The sequence below is a fragment of the Symphodus melops genome (genome assembly GCF_947650265.1).
Source record: "Symphodus melops genome assembly, chromosome: 1".
Lineage (NCBI taxonomy): Eukaryota > Metazoa > Chordata > Actinopteri > Labriformes > Labridae > Symphodus > Symphodus melops.
The window spans coordinates 32,671,668-32,688,311 of NC_136691.1; the positions used below are offsets into that span (position 1 = coordinate 32,671,668).

General features: G+C 41.9%; 5 protein-coding genes across 5 annotated transcripts; all 5 read left to right on the forward strand.

The window, feature by feature from the left end:
• Positions 1-993: 993 nt before the first annotated feature.
• LOC306833749 (tripartite motif-containing protein 16-like) lies at positions 994-2,685 on the forward strand (the record flags this gene model as incomplete). Its single annotated transcript, XM_079359241.1, has 1 exon — positions 994-2,685. The coding sequence occupies exon 1, from the start codon at positions 1,027-1,029 to the stop codon at positions 2,683-2,685; it is 1,659 nt and encodes a 552-aa protein (XP_079215367.1). The 5' UTR covers positions 994-1,026.
• A 1,714-nt stretch (positions 2,686-4,399) lies between these two features.
• Positions 4,400-7,600, forward strand: LOC306833755 (E3 ubiquitin/ISG15 ligase TRIM25-like; the record flags this gene model as incomplete). Its single annotated transcript, XM_079359255.1, has 2 exons — positions 4,400-5,093; positions 7,590-7,600. The coding sequence occupies 2 exons, from the start codon at positions 4,400-4,402 to the stop codon at positions 7,598-7,600; spliced, it is 705 nt and encodes a 234-aa protein (XP_079215381.1).
• A 130-nt stretch (positions 7,601-7,730) lies between these two features.
• LOC306833761 (tripartite motif-containing protein 16-like) lies at positions 7,731-9,422 on the forward strand (the record flags this gene model as incomplete). The annotated part of the gene is made up of 1 exon (XM_079359268.1): positions 7,731-9,422. Exon 1 carries the CDS (start codon positions 7,764-7,766, stop codon positions 9,420-9,422), a length of 1,659 nt encoding a protein of 552 aa, XP_079215394.1. The 5' UTR covers positions 7,731-7,763.
• A 1,714-nt stretch (positions 9,423-11,136) lies between these two features.
• On the forward strand, positions 11,137-12,795 carry LOC306833774 (tripartite motif-containing protein 16-like; the record flags this gene model as incomplete). Its single annotated transcript, XM_079359296.1, has 1 exon — positions 11,137-12,795. The coding sequence occupies one exon, from the start codon at positions 11,137-11,139 to the stop codon at positions 12,793-12,795; it is 1,659 nt and encodes a 552-aa protein (XP_079215422.1).
• Positions 12,796-14,476: 1,681 nt separating this feature from the next.
• LOC306833787 (tripartite motif-containing protein 16-like) lies at positions 14,477-16,168 on the forward strand (the record flags this gene model as incomplete). Its single annotated transcript, XM_079359317.1, has 1 exon — positions 14,477-16,168. Exon 1 carries the CDS (start codon positions 14,510-14,512, stop codon positions 16,166-16,168), a length of 1,659 nt encoding a protein of 552 aa, XP_079215443.1. The 5' UTR covers positions 14,477-14,509.
• Positions 16,169-16,644: the final 476 nt, after the last annotated feature.

Below are 16,644 nucleotides of genomic sequence, written 5' to 3' on the forward strand. Positions count from 1 at the left end.
AGGACAAGATTCAATAATGTGGTCTAGTTTTACTATAACTCTATTATTTAAAGTTTTTTTCTTCGTCCTTAACGTACAAATGATTCCACAGGTCTCATCTGAGAATACTTTTGGACATTTGATCACAGAGCGTGACGTGTACGTTCCACATTTCGTCAGATGAAATGACTGAAGTGGAAATAAATGATTCCACTTTTATCTCGGGATAGAACAGATTTTAGCCGCAGTCCAAACTGCTCCAGCATTCAATTAAGTGTGTTTATATCTGCTGGTCACCCTCACTTTACTGTTTATAAAAAAATATGAACTTTAACAACAAGGAAAAGCAAGCACACTAAGAAACCACAGTGGACAGAGTTAGAAATGTAAGTCTCTGTGGATAATTAGTACACTAATAATCAAGGATGACTCACATCATGGGTATTAGCTGAGTCGTTGAGATAGTTCTGCCAAGAGTCGTTACGACAACCAGTCGTCCGCGGGTCGTTGGAGTCACATGTTCTAATGTTGTCCTTGGGCTGGACCAACTTCTGCCTCAAGGTGTTGGAGGGTTTGTGTTTGTGTGTCTGTGTTGATTTGAAAACGGGTGTTAAAGAAGCCATTTATGTCCAAGTGGAAAAGCCATCTCTTGACTGAGGTGGTGGTCAGAAACACCATCCTGCAATGATGTTTTGAATTCTCATCCAAAACAACTGAACTCCCAGTCCCATCTTGGAACATGTGACTCCAACGACCCACAGACGACTGTGTGTTGTAACGACTCAGCTAACGACTCTGATGTGAGTCATCCTTGACTATTAGCATGCTAATGATCCACAGAGGCTTAAATTTCTTGCTCCATCCTCCAAATAGCTCAGAACTGAAGGAGCCTTTTGGAGGAGAGGTGAAACGTCTTGAATATCTTCAGCCAGTCTAGTCACGGTTGGATCAAGCTTTGAATTAAGTCACGTTTTGTAGATCAGAGGTGAAAATAGTTTCAGTTCCCAGGAAGTGCAACTCAGACAGTCATTGTGACTGAGAGGAGAAATGGCCCAGAAAGGAGTTCAGCTGGACCAGGAAACCTTCTCTTGTTCGATCTGTCTGGATCTACTGAAGAAACCGGTGACTGTTCCCTGTGGACACAGCTACTGCATGAACTGTATTAAAACCCACTGGGATAAAGAGGAGAAGAAAAACTCCAGCTGCCCTCAGTGTAGGCAGACCTTCCCAGTGAGACCTGCCCTGTTGAAAAACACCATGTTGGCAGTTTTAGTGGAGGAGCTGAAGAAGACTGGACTTAAAGACGCTCCTGCTGACCGCTGCTATGCTGGACCCGAGGATGTGGCTTGCGATTTCTGCACCGAGAGCAAACTGAAAGCTCAAAGGTCCTGTCTACAATGTCTGGCTTCTTACTGTGAGAAACACCTGCAGCCTCATTATAAATCACCTACATTTGAAAAACACACGCTGGTGGAGCCCTCCAAGAAGCTCCAGGAGAACATATGCTCTCTACATAATGAGGTGATGAAGATGTTCTGCCGCACTGATAAGCAGTCTATCTGTTTTCTCTGCTCTGTGGAGGAACATAAAGGCCACGACACAGTCTCAGCTGCAGCAGAGAGGACCGAGAAGCAGAGAGAGCTGGAGGTGAGTCGACAACACATCCAGCAGAGGATCCAGGACAGAATGAAGCTGTTTCAACAGGAGGTGAAGGTTATTAATGGCTCTGTTGATAAAGCAGTGAAGGACAGTGAGAAGATCTTCACTCAGCTCATCTGTCTCATGGAGAAAAGACGCTCTGATGTGAAGCAGAAGGTTAGATCCCAGCAGCAAACTGAAGTCAGTCGAGTCAAAGAGCTTCAGGAGAAGCTGGAGCAGGAGATCACTGAGCTGAAGAGGAGAGACGCTGAACTGGAGAGGCTCTCACACACACAGGACCACATCAAGGTTCTACACGACTACCCTTCACTGTCACCACTCTGTCAATCTACACACTCATCCAGCATCAACATCCGTCCTCAGGGGTTATTTGAGTATGTGACGGCAGCTGTGTCAGAAGTCAAGGATGAACTTGAGGACGTCCTGAGAGAGAAATGGATAAACATCTCACAGAGAGTGACTGAAGTGGATGTTTTTCTGTCAAAACCAGAGCCCAAGACCAGAGCTGACTTCTTACAATATTCACGTGACATCACACTGGATCCAAATACAATAAATGCACAGCTGTTATTAACTGCCGCAAACAAAAATGTAATAAACACAGGTCAACAACAGTCTTATTCTAGTCACCCAGACAGATTCACTGATTGGTGTCAAGTCCTGAGTCCAGAGAGTCTGACTGGGCGTTGTTACTGGGAGGTGGAGAGGAGAGGAAGAGGAGTTTGTGTAGCAGTCGCATATAAGAATATCAACAGAGCAGGAGGCGTGACTGAAAGAGGATTTGGACTCAATGACAAATCTTGGGCATTATATTGTGACAACAACATTTATAAGTTTCGGTACAACAGTGTTAGTACTCCTATCTCAGGTCCTCAGTCTTCCAGAGTAGGAGTCTACCTGGATCACAGAGCAGGTATTCTGTCCTTCTACAGCATCTCTAAAACCATGACTCTCCTCCACAGAGTCCAGACCACATTCACTCAGCCTCTACATGCTGGACTTTGGATCGGTTTTGGATCTGCTGCTGAGTTGTGTAAACTGAAATAGACAGAAGCAATGTAAAGGAACTGTGTGTTAAACTTTAATCCTTCAACTTGATCATTATTCTTGTTTGTTGCTGAGAGCTGATTGTGACTTTATAGGTGGTACTTTGACATCTTTTCACTTGTTCTGTAAATGTTTGAGTCTCTTTACAAACACTCTTTAGATGTTTCTGTTTAGTCACAGAAGCTTTACTGCTTATGAGGATTACAGTTCAGCTGAACTGACGTTTTCTCTGCATGAACATTTCAACTTTTCTTCACTTAAAATATGTTTGCAATGTGTACTGATTGTTTTTACCACTATTAACATTTCATTTAGAAAAATCTCCAATAAAATTTATAGAATGATTTCTTTTTGAAGAATTAGTTGTGTTGTTTAATCTTAAAATGATTAAAAATAAACTCTGAATTGTGAAATCAATGAGATGATTATTATTTTATTTTTCAAAACTGAGATTCTGATCAAACAAACTGACAGAGGTACTAAAACATTCAACTCAAGTTAAAGACAACTACTTTAATGGAATGTTACTATGGTTACTTATAAAGGACTCTAGTCAATGTAAAAAGTAGCTGGTATAAAATTCAATTGAATTAAACGTTTTGTAGTTGCTTATTTTTTTGCAAACAGACAACATGACACTTTATGACCAGCAGCCTGTTTAATAATGATCAATAATCAAGTCTTGTAAAGGACAAGATTCAATAATGTGGTCTAGTTTTACTATAACTCTATTATTTAAAGTTTTTTTCTTCGTCCTTAACGTACAAATGATTCCACAGGTCTCATCTGAGAATACTTTTGGACATTTGATCACAGAGCGTGACGTGTACGTTCCACATTTCGTCAGATGAAATGACTGAAGTGGAAATAAATGATTCCACTTTTATCTCGGGATAGAACAGATTTTAGCCGCAGTCCAAACTGCTCCAGCATTCAATTAAGTGTGTTTATATCTGCTGGTCACCCTCACTTTACTGTTTATAAAAAAATATGAACTTTAACAACAAGGAAAAGCAAGCACACTAAGAAACCACAGTGGACAGAGTTAGAAATGTAAGTCTCTGTGGATAATTAGTACACTAATAATCAAGGATGACTCACATCATGGGTATTAGCTGAGTCGTTGAGATAGTTCTGCCAAGAGTCGTTACGACAACCAGTCGTCCGCGGGTCGTTGGAGTCACATGTTCTAATGTTGTCCTTGGGCTGGACCAACTTCTGCCTCAAGGTGTTGGAGGGTTTGTGTTTGTGTGTCTGTGTTGATTTGAAAACGGGTGTTAAAGAAGCCATTTATGTCCAAGTGGAAAAGCCATCTCTTGACTGAGGTGGTGGTCAGAAACACCATCCTGCAATGATGTTTTGAATTCTCATCCAAAACAACTGAACTCCCAGTCCCATCTTGGAACATGTGACTCCAACGACCCACAGACGACTGTGTGTTGTAACGACTCAGCTAACGACTCTGATGTGAGTCATCCTTGACTATTAGCATGCTAATGATCCACAGAGGCTTAAATTTCTTGCTCCATCCTCCAAATAGCTCAGAACTGAAGGAGCCTTTTGGAGGAGAGGTGAAACGTCTTGAATATCTTCAGCCAGTCTAGTCACGGTTGGATCAAGCTTTGAATTAAGTCACGTTTTGTAGATCAGAGGTGAAAATAGTTTCAGTTCCCAGGAAGTGCAACTCAGACAGTCATTGTGACTGAGAGGAGAAATGGCCCAGAAAGGAGTTCAGCTGGACCAGGAAACCTTCTCTTGTTCGATCTGTCTGAAGAAACCGGTGACTGTTCCCTGTGGACACAGCTACTGCATGAACTGTATTAAAACCCACTGGGATAAAGAGGAGAAGAAAAACTCCAGCTGCCCTCAGTGTAGGCAGACCTTCCCAGTGAGACCTGCCCTGTTGAAAAACACCATGTTGGCAGTTTTAGTGGAGGAGCTGAAGAAGACTGGACTTAAAGACGCTCCTGCTGACCGCTGCTATGCTGGACCCGAGGATGTGGCTTGCGATTTCTGCACCGAGAGCAAACTGAAAGCTCAAAGGTCCTGTCTACAATGTCTGGCTTCTTACTGTGAGAAACACCTGCAGCCTCATTATAAATCACCTACATTTGAAAAACACACGCTGGTGGAGCCCTCCAAGAAGCTCCAGGAGAACATATGCTCTCTACATAATGAGGTGATGAAGATGTTCTGCCGCACTGATAAGCAGTCTATCTGTTTTCTCTGCTCTGTGGAGGAACATAAAGGCCACGACACAGTCTCAGCTGCAGCAGAGAGGACCGAGAAGCAGAGAGAGCTGGAGGTGAGTCGACAACACATCCAGCAGAGGATCCAGGACAGAATGAAGCTGTTTCAACAGGAGGTGAAGGTTATTAATGGCTCTGTTGATAAAGCAGTGAAGGACAGTGAGAAGATCTTCACTCAGCTCATCTGTCTCATGGAGAAAAGACGCTCTGATGTGAAGCAGAAGGTTAGATCCCAGCAGCAAACTGAAGTCAGTCGAGTCAAAGAGCTTCAGGAGAAGCTGGAGCAGGAGATCACTGAGCTGAAGAGGAGAGACGCTGAACTGGAGAGGCTCTCACACACACAGGACCACATCAAGGTTCTACACGACTACCCTTCACTGTCACCACTCTGTCAATCTACACACTCATCCAGCATCAACATCCGTCCTCAGGGGTTATTTGAGTATGTGACGGCAGCTGTGTCAGAAGTCAAGGATGAACTTGAGGACGTCCTGAGAGAGAAATGGATAAACATCTCACAGAGAGTGACTGAAGTGGATGTTTTTCTGTCAAAACCAGAGCCCAAGACCAGAGCTGACTTCTTACAATATTCACGTGACATCACACTGGATCCAAATACAATAAATGCACAGCTGTTATTAACTGCCGCAAACAAAAATGTAATAAACACAGGTCAACAACAGTCTTATTCTAGTCACCCAGACAGATTCACTGATTGGTGTCAAGTCCTGAGTCCAGAGAGTCTGACTGGGCGTTGTTACTGGGAGGTGGAGAGGAGAGGAAGAGGAGTTTGTGTAGCAGTCGCATATAAGAATATCAACAGAGCAGGAGGCGTGACTGAAAGAGGATTTGGACTCAATGACAAATCTTGGGCATTATATTGTGACAACAACATTTATAAGTTTCGGTACAACAGTGTTAGTACTCCTATCTCAGGTCCTCAGTCTTCCAGAGTAGGAGTCTACCTGGATCACAGAGCAGGTATTCTGTCCTTCTACAGCATCTCTAAAACCATGACTCTCCTCCACAGAGTCCAGACCACATTCACTCAGCCTCTACATGCTGGACTTTGGATCGGTTTTGGATCTGCTGCTGAGTTGTGTAAACTGAAATAGACAGAAGCAATGTAAAGGAACTGTGTGTTAAACTTTAATCCTTCAACTTGATCATTATTCTTGTTTGTTGCTGAGAGCTGATTGTGACTTTATAGGTGGTACTTTGACATCTTTTCACTTGTTCTGTAAATGTTTGAGTCTCTTTACAAACACTCTTTAGATGTTTCTGTTTAGTCACAGAAGCTTTACTGCTTATGAGGATTACAGTTCAGCTGAACTGACGTTTTCTCTGCATGAACATTTCAACTTTTCTTCACTTAAAATATGTTTGCAATGTGTACTGATTGTTTTTACCACTATTAACATTTCATTTAGAAAAATCTCCAATAAAATTTATAGAATGATTTCTTTTTGAAGAATTAGTTGTGTTGTTTAATCTTAAAATGATTAAAAATAAACTCTGAATTGTGAAATCAATGAGATGATTATTATTTTATTTTTCAAAACTGAGATTCTGATCAAACAAACTGACAGAGGTACTAAAACATTCAACTCAAGTTAAAGACAACTACTTTAATGGAATGTTACTATGGTTACTTATAAAGGACTCTAGTCAATGTAAAAAGTAGCTGGTATAAAATTCAATTGAATTAAACGTTTTGTAGTTGCTTATTTTTTTGCAAACAGACAACATGACACTTTATGACCAGCAGCCTGTTTAATAATGATCAATAATCAAGTCTTGTAAAGGACAAGATTCAATAATGTGGTCTAGTTTTACTATAACTCTATTATTTAAAGTTTTTTTCTTCGTCCTTAACGTACAAATGATTCCACAGGTCTCATCTGAGAATACTTTTGGACATTTGATCACAGAGCGTGACGTGTACGTTCCACATTTCGTCAGATGAAATGACTGAAGTGGAAATAAATGATTCCACTTTTATCTCGGGATAGAACAGATTTTAGCCGCAGTCCAAACTGCTCCAGCATTCAATTAAGTGTGTTTATATCTGCTGGTCACCCTCACTTTACTGTTTATAAAAAAATATGAACTTTAACAACAAGGAAAAGCAAGCACACTAAGAAACCACAGTGGACAGAGTTAGAAATGTAAGTCTCTGTGGATAATTAGTACACTAATAATCAAGGATGACTCACATCATGGGTATTAGCTGAGTCGTTGAGATAGTTCTGCCAAGAGTCGTTACGACAACCAGTCGTCCGCGGGTCGTTGGAGTCACATGTTCTAATGTTGTCCTTGGGCTGGACCAACTTCTGCCTCAAGGTGTTGGAGGGTTTGTGTTTGTGTGTCTGTGTTGATTTGAAAACGGGTGTTAAAGAAGCCATTTATGTCCAAGTGGAAAAGCCATCTCTTGACTGAGGTGGTGGTCAGAAACACCATCCTGCAATGATGTTTTGAATTCTCATCCAAAACAACTGAACTCCCAGTCCCATCTTGGAACATGTGACTCCAACGACCCACAGACGACTGTGTGTTGTAACGACTCAGCTAACGACTCTGATGTGAGTCATCCTTGACTATTAGCATGCTAATGATCCACAGAGGCTTAAATTTCTTGCTCCATCCTCCAAATAGCTCAGAACTGAAGGAGCCTTTTGGAGGAGAGGTGAAACGTCTTGAATATCTTCAGCCAGTCTAGTCACGGTTGGATCAAGCTTTGAATTAAGTCACGTTTTGTAGATCAGAGGTGAAAATAGTTTCAGTTCCCAGGAAGTGCAACTCAGACAGTCATTGTGACTGAGAGGAGAAATGGCCCAGAAAGGAGTTCAGCTGGACCAGGAAACCTTCTCTTGTTCGATCTGTCTGGATCTACTGAAGAAACCGGTGACTGTTCCCTGTGGACACAGCTACTGCATGAACTGTATTAAAACCCACTGGGATAAAGAGGAGAAGAAAAACTCCAGCTGCCCTCAGTGTAGGCAGACCTTCCCAGTGAGACCTGCCCTGTTGAAAAACACCATGTTGGCAGTTTTAGTGGAGGAGCTGAAGAAGACTGGACTTAAAGACGCTCCTGCTGACCGCTGCTATGCTGGACCCGAGGATGTGGCTTGCGATTTCTGCACCGAGAGCAAACTGAAAGCTCAAAGGTCCTGTCTACAATGTCTGGCTTCTTACTGTGAGAAACACCTGCAGCCTCATTATAAATCACCTACATTTGAAAAACACACGCTGGTGGAGCCCTCCAAGAAGCTCCAGGAGAACATATGCTCTCTACATAATGAGGTGATGAAGATGTTCTGCCGCACTGATAAGCAGTCTATCTGTTTTCTCTGCTCTGTGGAGGAACATAAAGGCCACGACACAGTCTCAGCTGCAGCAGAGAGGACCGAGAAGCAGAGAGAGCTGGAGGTGAGTCGACAACACATCCAGCAGAGGATCCAGGACAGAATGAAGCTGTTTCAACAGGAGGTGAAGGTTATTAATGGCTCTGTTGATAAAGCAGTGAAGGACAGTGAGAAGATCTTCACTCAGCTCATCTGTCTCATGGAGAAAAGACGCTCTGATGTGAAGCAGAAGGTTAGATCCCAGCAGCAAACTGAAGTCAGTCGAGTCAAAGAGCTTCAGGAGAAGCTGGAGCAGGAGATCACTGAGCTGAAGAGGAGAGACGCTGAACTGGAGAGGCTCTCACACACACAGGACCACATCAAGGTTCTACACGACTACCCTTCACTGTCACCACTCTGTCAATCTACACACTCATCCAGCATCAACATCCGTCCTCAGGGGTTATTTGAGTATGTGACGGCAGCTGTGTCAGAAGTCAAGGATGAACTTGAGGACGTCCTGAGAGAGAAATGGATAAACATCTCACAGAGAGTGACTGAAGTGGATGTTTTGCTGTCAAAACCAGAGCCCAAGACCAGAGCTGACTTCTTACAATATTCACGTGACATCACACTGGATCCAAATACAATAAATGCACAGCTGTTATTAACTGCCGCAAACAAAAATGTAATAAACACAGGTCAACAACAGTCTTATTCTAGTCACCCAGACAGATTCACTGATTGGTGTCAAGTCCTGAGTCCAGAGAGTCTGACTGGGCGTTGTTACTGGGAGGTGGAGAGGAGAGGAAGAGGAGTTTGTGTAGCAGTCGCATATAAGAATATCAACAGAGCAGGAGGCGTGACTGAAAGAGGATTTGGACTCAATGACAAATCTTGGGCATTATATTGTGACAACAACATTTATAAGTTTCGGTACAACAGTGTTAGTACTCCTATCTCAGGTCCTCAGTCTTCCAGAGTAGGAGTCTACCTGGATCACAGAGCAGGTATTCTGTCCTTCTACAGCATCTCTAAAACCATGACTCTCCTCCACAGAGTCCAGACCACATTCACTCAGCCTCTACATGCTGGACTTTGGATCGGTTTTGGATCTGCTGCTGAGTTGTGTAAACTGAAATAGACAGAAGCAATGTAAAGGAACTGTGTGTTAAACTTTAATCCTTCAACTTGATCATTATTCTTGTTTGTTGCTGAGAGCTGATTGTGACTTTATAGGTGGTACTTTGACATCTTTTCACTTGTTCTGTAAATGTTTGAGTCTCTTTACAAACACTCTTTAGATGTTTCTGTTTAGTCACAGAAGCTTTACTGCTTATGAGGATTACAGTTCAGCTGAACTGACGTTTTCTCTGCATGAACATTTCAACTTTTATTCACTTAAAATATGTTTGCAATGTGTACTGATTGTTTTTACCACTATTAACATTTCATTTAGAAAAATCTCCAATAAAATTTATAGAATGATTTCTTTTTGAAGAATTAGTTGTGTTGTTTAATCTTAAAATGATTAAAAATAAACTCTGAATTGTGAAATCAATGAGATGATTATTATTTTATTTTTCAAAACTGAGATTCTGATCAAACAAACTGACAGAGGTACTAAAACATTCAACTCAAGTTAAAGACAACTACTTTAATGGAATGTTACTATGGTTACTTATAAAGGACTCTAGTCAATGTAAAAAGTAGCTGGTATAAAATTCAATTGAATTAAACGTTTTGTAGTTGCTTATTTTTTTGCAAACAGACAACATGACACTTTATGACCAGCAGCCTGTTTAATAATGATCAATAATCAAGTCTTGTAAAGGACAAGATTCAATAATGTGGTCTAGTTTTACTATAACTCTATTATTTAAAGTTTTTTTCTTCGTCCTTAACGTACAAATGATTCCACAGGTCTCATCTGAGAATACTTTTGGACATTTGATCACAGAGCGTGACGTGTACGTTCCACATTTCGTCAGATGAAATGACTGAAGTGGAAATAAATGATTCCACTTTTATCTCGGGATAGAACAGATTTTAGCCGCAGTCCAAACTGCTCCAGCATTCAATTAAGTGTGTTTATATCTGCTGGTCACCCTCACTTTACTGTTTATAAAAAAATATGAACTTTAACAACAAGGAAAAGCAAGCACACTAAGAAACCACAGTGGACAGAGTTAGAAATGTAAGTCTCTGTGGATAATTAGTACACTAATAATCAAGGATGACTCACATCATGGGTATTAGCTGAGTCGTTGAGATAGTTCTGCCAAGAGTCGTTACGACAACCAGTCGTCCGCGGGTCGTTGGAGTCACATGTTCTAATGTTGTCCTTGGGCTGGACCAACTTCTGCCTCAAGGTGTTGGAGGGTTTGTGTTTGTGTGTCTGTGTTGATTTGAAAACGGGTGTTAAAGAAGCCATTTATGTCCAAGTGGAAAAGCCATCTCTTGACTGAGGTGGTGGTCAGAAACACCATCCTGCAATGATGTTTTGAATTCTCATCCAAAACAACTGAACTCCCAGTCCCATCTTGGAACATGTGACTCCAACGACCCACAGACGACTGTGTGTTGTAACGACTCAGCTAACGACTCTGATGTGAGTCATCCTTGACTATTAGCATGCTAATGATCCACAGAGGCTTAAATTTCTTGCTCCATCCTCCAAATAGCTCAGAACTGAAGGAGCCTTTTGGAGGAGAGGTGAAACGTCTTGAATATCTTCAGCCAGTCTAGTCACGGTTGGATCAAGCTTTGAATTAAGTCACGTTTTGTAGATCAGAGGTGAAAATAGTTTCAGTTCCCAGGAAGTGCAACTCAGACAGTCATTGTGACTGAGAGGAGAAATGGCCCAGAAAGGAGTTCAGCTGGACCAGGAAACCTTCTCTTGTTCGATCTGTCTGGATCTACTGAAGAAACCGGTGACTGTTCCCTGTGGACACAGCTACTGCATGAACTGTATTAAAACCCACTGGGATAAAGAGGAGAAGAAAAACTCCAGCTGCCCTCAGTGTAGGCAGACCTTCCCAGTGAGACCTGCCCTGTTGAAAAACACCATGTTGGCAGTTTTAGTGGAGGAGCTGAAGAAGACTGGACTTAAAGACGCTCCTGCTGACCGCTGCTATGCTGGACCCGAGGATGTGGCTTGCGATTTCTGCACCGAGAGCAAACTGAAAGCTCAAAGGTCCTGTCTACAATGTCTGGCTTCTTACTGTGAGAAACACCTGCAGCCTCATTATAAATCACCTACATTTGAAAAACACACGCTGGTGGAGCCCTCCAAGAAGCTCCAGGAGAACATATGCTCTCTACATAATGAGGTGATGAAGATGTTCTGCCGCACTGATAAGCAGTCTATCTGTTTTCTCTGCTCTGTGGAGGAACATAAAGGCCACGACACAGTCTCAGCTGCAGCAGAGAGGACCGAGAAGCAGAGAGAGCTGGAGGTGAGTCGACAACACATCCAGCAGAGGATCCAGGACAGAATGAAGCTGTTTCAACAGGAGGTGAAGGTTATTAATGGCTCTGTTGATAAAGCAGTGAAGGACAGTGAGAAGATCTTCACTCAGCTCATCTGTCTCATGGAGAAAAGACGCTCTGATGTGAAGCAGAAGGTTAGATCCCAGCAGCAAACTGAAGTCAGTCGAGTCAAAGAGCTTCAGGAGAAGCTGGAGCAGGAGATCACTGAGCTGAAGAGGAGAGACGCTGAACTGGAGAGGCTCTCACACACACAGGACCACATCAAGGTTCTACACGACTACCCTTCACTGTCACCACTCTGTCAATCTACACACTCATCCAGCATCAACATCCGTCCTCAGGGGTTATTTGAGTATGTGACGGCAGCTGTGTCAGAAGTCAAGGATGAACTTGAGGACGTCCTGAGAGAGAAATGGATAAACATCTCACAGAGAGTGACTGAAGTGGATGTTTTTCTGTCAAAACCAGAGCCCAAGACCAGAGCTGACTTCTTACAATATTCACGTGACATCACACTGGATCCAAATACAATAAATGCACAGCTGTTATTAACTGCCGCAAACAAAAATGTAATAAACACAGGTCAACAACAGTCTTATTCTAGTCACCCAGACAGATTCACTGATTGGTGTCAAGTCCTGAGTCCAGAGAGTCTGACTGGGCGTTGTTACTGGGAGGTGGAGAGGAGAGGAAGAGGAGTTTGTGTAGCAGTCGCATATAAGAATATCAACAGAGCAGGAGGCGTGACTGAAAGAGGATTTGGACTCAATGACAAATCTTGGGCATTATATTGTGACAACAACATTTATAAGTTTCGGTACAACAGTGTTAGTACTCCTATCTCAGGTCCTCAGTCTTCCAGAGTAGGAGTCTACCTGGATCACAGAGCAGGTATTCTGTCCTTCTACAGCATCTCTAAAACCATGACTCTCCTCCACAGAGTCCAGACCACATTCACTCAGCCTCTACATGCTGGACTTTGGATCGGTTTTGGATCTGCTGCTGAGTTGTGTAAACTGAAATAGACAGAAGCAATGTAAAGGAACTGTGTGTTAAACTTTAATCCTTCAACTTGATCATTATTCTTGTTTGTTGCTGAGAGCTGATTGTGACTTTATAGGTGGTACTTTGACATCTTTTCACTTGTTCTGTAAATGTTTGAGTCTCTTTACAAACACTCTTTAGATGTTTCTGTTTAGTCACAGAAGCTTTACTGCTTATGAGGATTACAGTTCAGCTGAACTGACGTTTTCTCTGCATGAACATTTCAACTTTTCTTCACTTAAAATATGTTTGCAATGTGTACTGATTGTTTTTACCACTATTAACATTTCATTTAGAAAAATCTCCAATAAAATTTATAGAATGATTTCTTTTTGAAGAATTAGTTGTGTTGTTTAATCTTAAAATGATTAAAAATAAACTCTGAATTGTGAAATCAATGAGATGATTATTATTTTATTTTTCAAAACTGAGATTCTGATCAAACAAACTGACAGAGGTACTAAAACATTCAACTCAAGTTAAAGACAACTACTTTAATGGAATGTTACTATGGTTACTTATAAAGGACTCTAGTCAATGTAAAAAGTAGCTGGTATAAAATTCAATTGAATTAAACGTTTTGTAGTTGCTTATTTTTTTGCAAACAGACAACATGACACTTTATGACCAGCAGCCTGTTTAATAATGATCAATAATCAAGTCTTGTAAAGGACAAGATTCAATAATGTGGTCTAGTTTTACTATAACTCTATTATTTAAAGTTTTTTTCTTCGTCCTTAACGTACAAATGATTCCACAGGTCTCATCTGAGAATACTTTTGGACATTTGATCACAGAGCGTGACGTGTACGTTCCACATTTCGTCAGATGAAATGACTGAAGTGGAAATAAATGATTCCACTTTTATCTCGGGATAGAACAGATTTTAGCCGCAGTCCAAACTGCTCCAGCATTCAATTAAGTGTGTTTATATCTGCTGGTCACCCTCACTTTACTGTTTATAAAAAAATATGAACTTTAACAACAAGGAAAAGCAAGCACACTAAGAAACCACAGTGGACAGAGTTAGAAATGTAAGTCTCTGTGGATAATTAGTACACTAATAATCAAGGATGACTCACATCATGGGTATTAGCTGAGTCGTTGAGATAGTTCTGCCAAGAGTCGTTACGACAACCAGTCGTCCGCGGGTCGTTGGAGTCACATGTTCTAATGTTGTCCTTGGGCTGGACCAACTTCTGCCTCAAGGTGTTGGAGGGTTTGTGTTTGTGTGTCTGTGTTGATTTGAAAACGGGTGTTAAAGAAGCCATTTATGTCCAAGTGGAAAAGCCATCTCTTGACTGAGGTGGTGGTCAGAAACACCATCCTGCAATGATGTTTTGAATTCTCATCCAAAACAACTGAACTCCCAGTCCCATCTTGGAACATGTGACTCCAACGACCCACAGACGACTGTGTGTTGTAACGACTCAGCTAACGACTCTGATGTGAGTCATCCTTGACTATTAGCATGCTAATGATCCACAGAGGCTTAAATTTCTTGCTCCATCCTCCAAATAGCTCAGAACTGAAGGAGCCTTTTGGAGGAGAGGTGAAACGTCTTGAATATCTTCAGCCAGTCTAGTCACGGTTGGATCAAGCTTTGAATTAAGTCACGTTTTGTAGATCAGAGGTGAAAATAGTTTCAGTTCCCAGGAAGTGCAACTCAGACAGTCATTGTGACTGAGAGGAGAAATGGCCCAGAAAGGAGTTCAGCTGGACCAGGAAACCTTCTCTTGTTCGATCTGTCTGGATCTACTGAAGAAACCGGTGACTGTTCCCTGTGGACACAGCTACTGCATGAACTGTATTAAAACCCACTGGGATAAAGAGGAGAAGAAAAACTCCAGCTGCCCTCAGTGTAGGCAGACCTTCCCAGTGAGACCTGCCCTGTTGAAAAACACCATGTTGGCAGTTTTAGTGGAGGAGCTGAAGAAGACTGGACTTAAAGACGCTCCTGCTGACCGCTGCTATGCTGGACCCGAGGATGTGGCTTGCGATTTCTGCACCGAGAGCAAACTGAAAGCTCAAAGGTCCTGTCTACAATGTCTGGCTTCTTACTGTGAGAAACACCTGCAGCCTCATTATAAATCACCTACATTTGAAAAACACACGCTGGTGGAGCCCTCCAAGAAGCTCCAGGAGAACATATGCTCTCTACATAATGAGGTGATGAAGATGTTCTGCCGCACTGATAAGCAGTCTATCTGTTTTCTCTGCTCTGTGGAGGAACATAAAGGCCACGACACAGTCTCAGCTGCAGCAGAGAGGACCGAGAAGCAGAGAGAGCTGGAGGTGAGTCGACAACACATCCAGCAGAGGATCCAGGACAGAATGAAGCTGTTTCAACAGGAGGTGAAGGTTATTAATGGCTCTGTTGATAAAGCAGTGAAGGACAGTGAGAAGATCTTCACTCAGCTCATCTGTCTCATGGAGAAAAGACGCTCTGATGTGAAGCAGAAGGTTAGATCCCAGCAGCAAACTGAAGTCAGTCGAGTCAAAGAGCTTCAGGAGAAGCTGGAGCAGGAGATCACTGAGCTGAAGAGGAGAGACGCTGAACTGGAGAGGCTCTCACACACACAGGACCACATCAAGGTTCTACACGACTACCCTTCACTGTCACCACTCTGTCAATCTACACACTCATCCAGCATCAACATCCGTCCTCAGGGGTTATTTGAGTATGTGACGGCAGCTGTGTCAGAAGTCAAGGATGAACTTGAGGACGTCCTGAGAGAGAAATGGATAAACATCTCACAGAGAGTGACTGAAGTGGATGTTTTGCTGTCAAAACCAGAGCCCAAGACCAGAGCTGACTTCTTACAATATTCACGTGACATCACACTGGATCCAAATACAATAAATGCACAGCTGTTATTAACTGCCGCAAACAAAAATGTAATAAACACAGGTCAACAACAGTCTTATTCTAGTCACCCAGACAGATTCACTGATTGGTGTCAAGTCCTGAGTCCAGAGAGTCTGACTGGGCGTTGTTACTGGGAGGTGGAGAGGAGAGGAAGAGGAGTTTGTGTAGCAGTCGCATATAAGAATATCAACAGAGCAGGAGGCGTGACTGAAAGAGGATTTGGACTCAATGACAAATCTTGGGCATTATATTGTGACAACAACATTTATAAGTTTCGGTACAACAGTGTTAGTACTCCTATCTCAGGTCCTCAGTCTTCCAGAGTAGGAGTCTACCTGGATCACAGAGCAGGTATTCTGTCCTTCTACAGCATCTCTAAAACCATGACTCTCCTCCACAGAGTCCAGACCACATTCACTCAGCCTCTACATGCTGGACTTTGGATCGGTTTTGGATCTGCTGCTGAGTTGTGTAAACTGAAATAGACAGAAGCAATGTAAAGGAACTGTGTGTTAAACTTTAATCCTTCAACTTGATCATTATTCTTGTTTGTTGCTGAGAGCTGATTGTGACTTTATAGGTGGTACTTTGACATCTTTTCACTTGTTCTGTAAATGTTTGAGTCTCTTTACAAACACTCTTTAGATGTTTCTGTTTAGTCACAGAAGCTTTACTGCTTATGAGGATTACAGTTCAGCTGAACTGACGTTTTCTCTGCATGAACATTTCAACTTTTCTTCACTTAAAATATGTTTGCAATGTGTACTGATTGTTTTTACCACTATTAACATTTCATTTAGAAAAATCTCCAATAAAATTTATAGAATGATTTCTTTTTGAAGAATTAGTTGTGTTGTTTAATCTTAAAATGATTAAAAATAAACTCTGAATTGTGAAATCAATGAGATGATTATTATTTTATTTTTCAAAACTGAGATTCTGATCAAACAAACTGACAGAG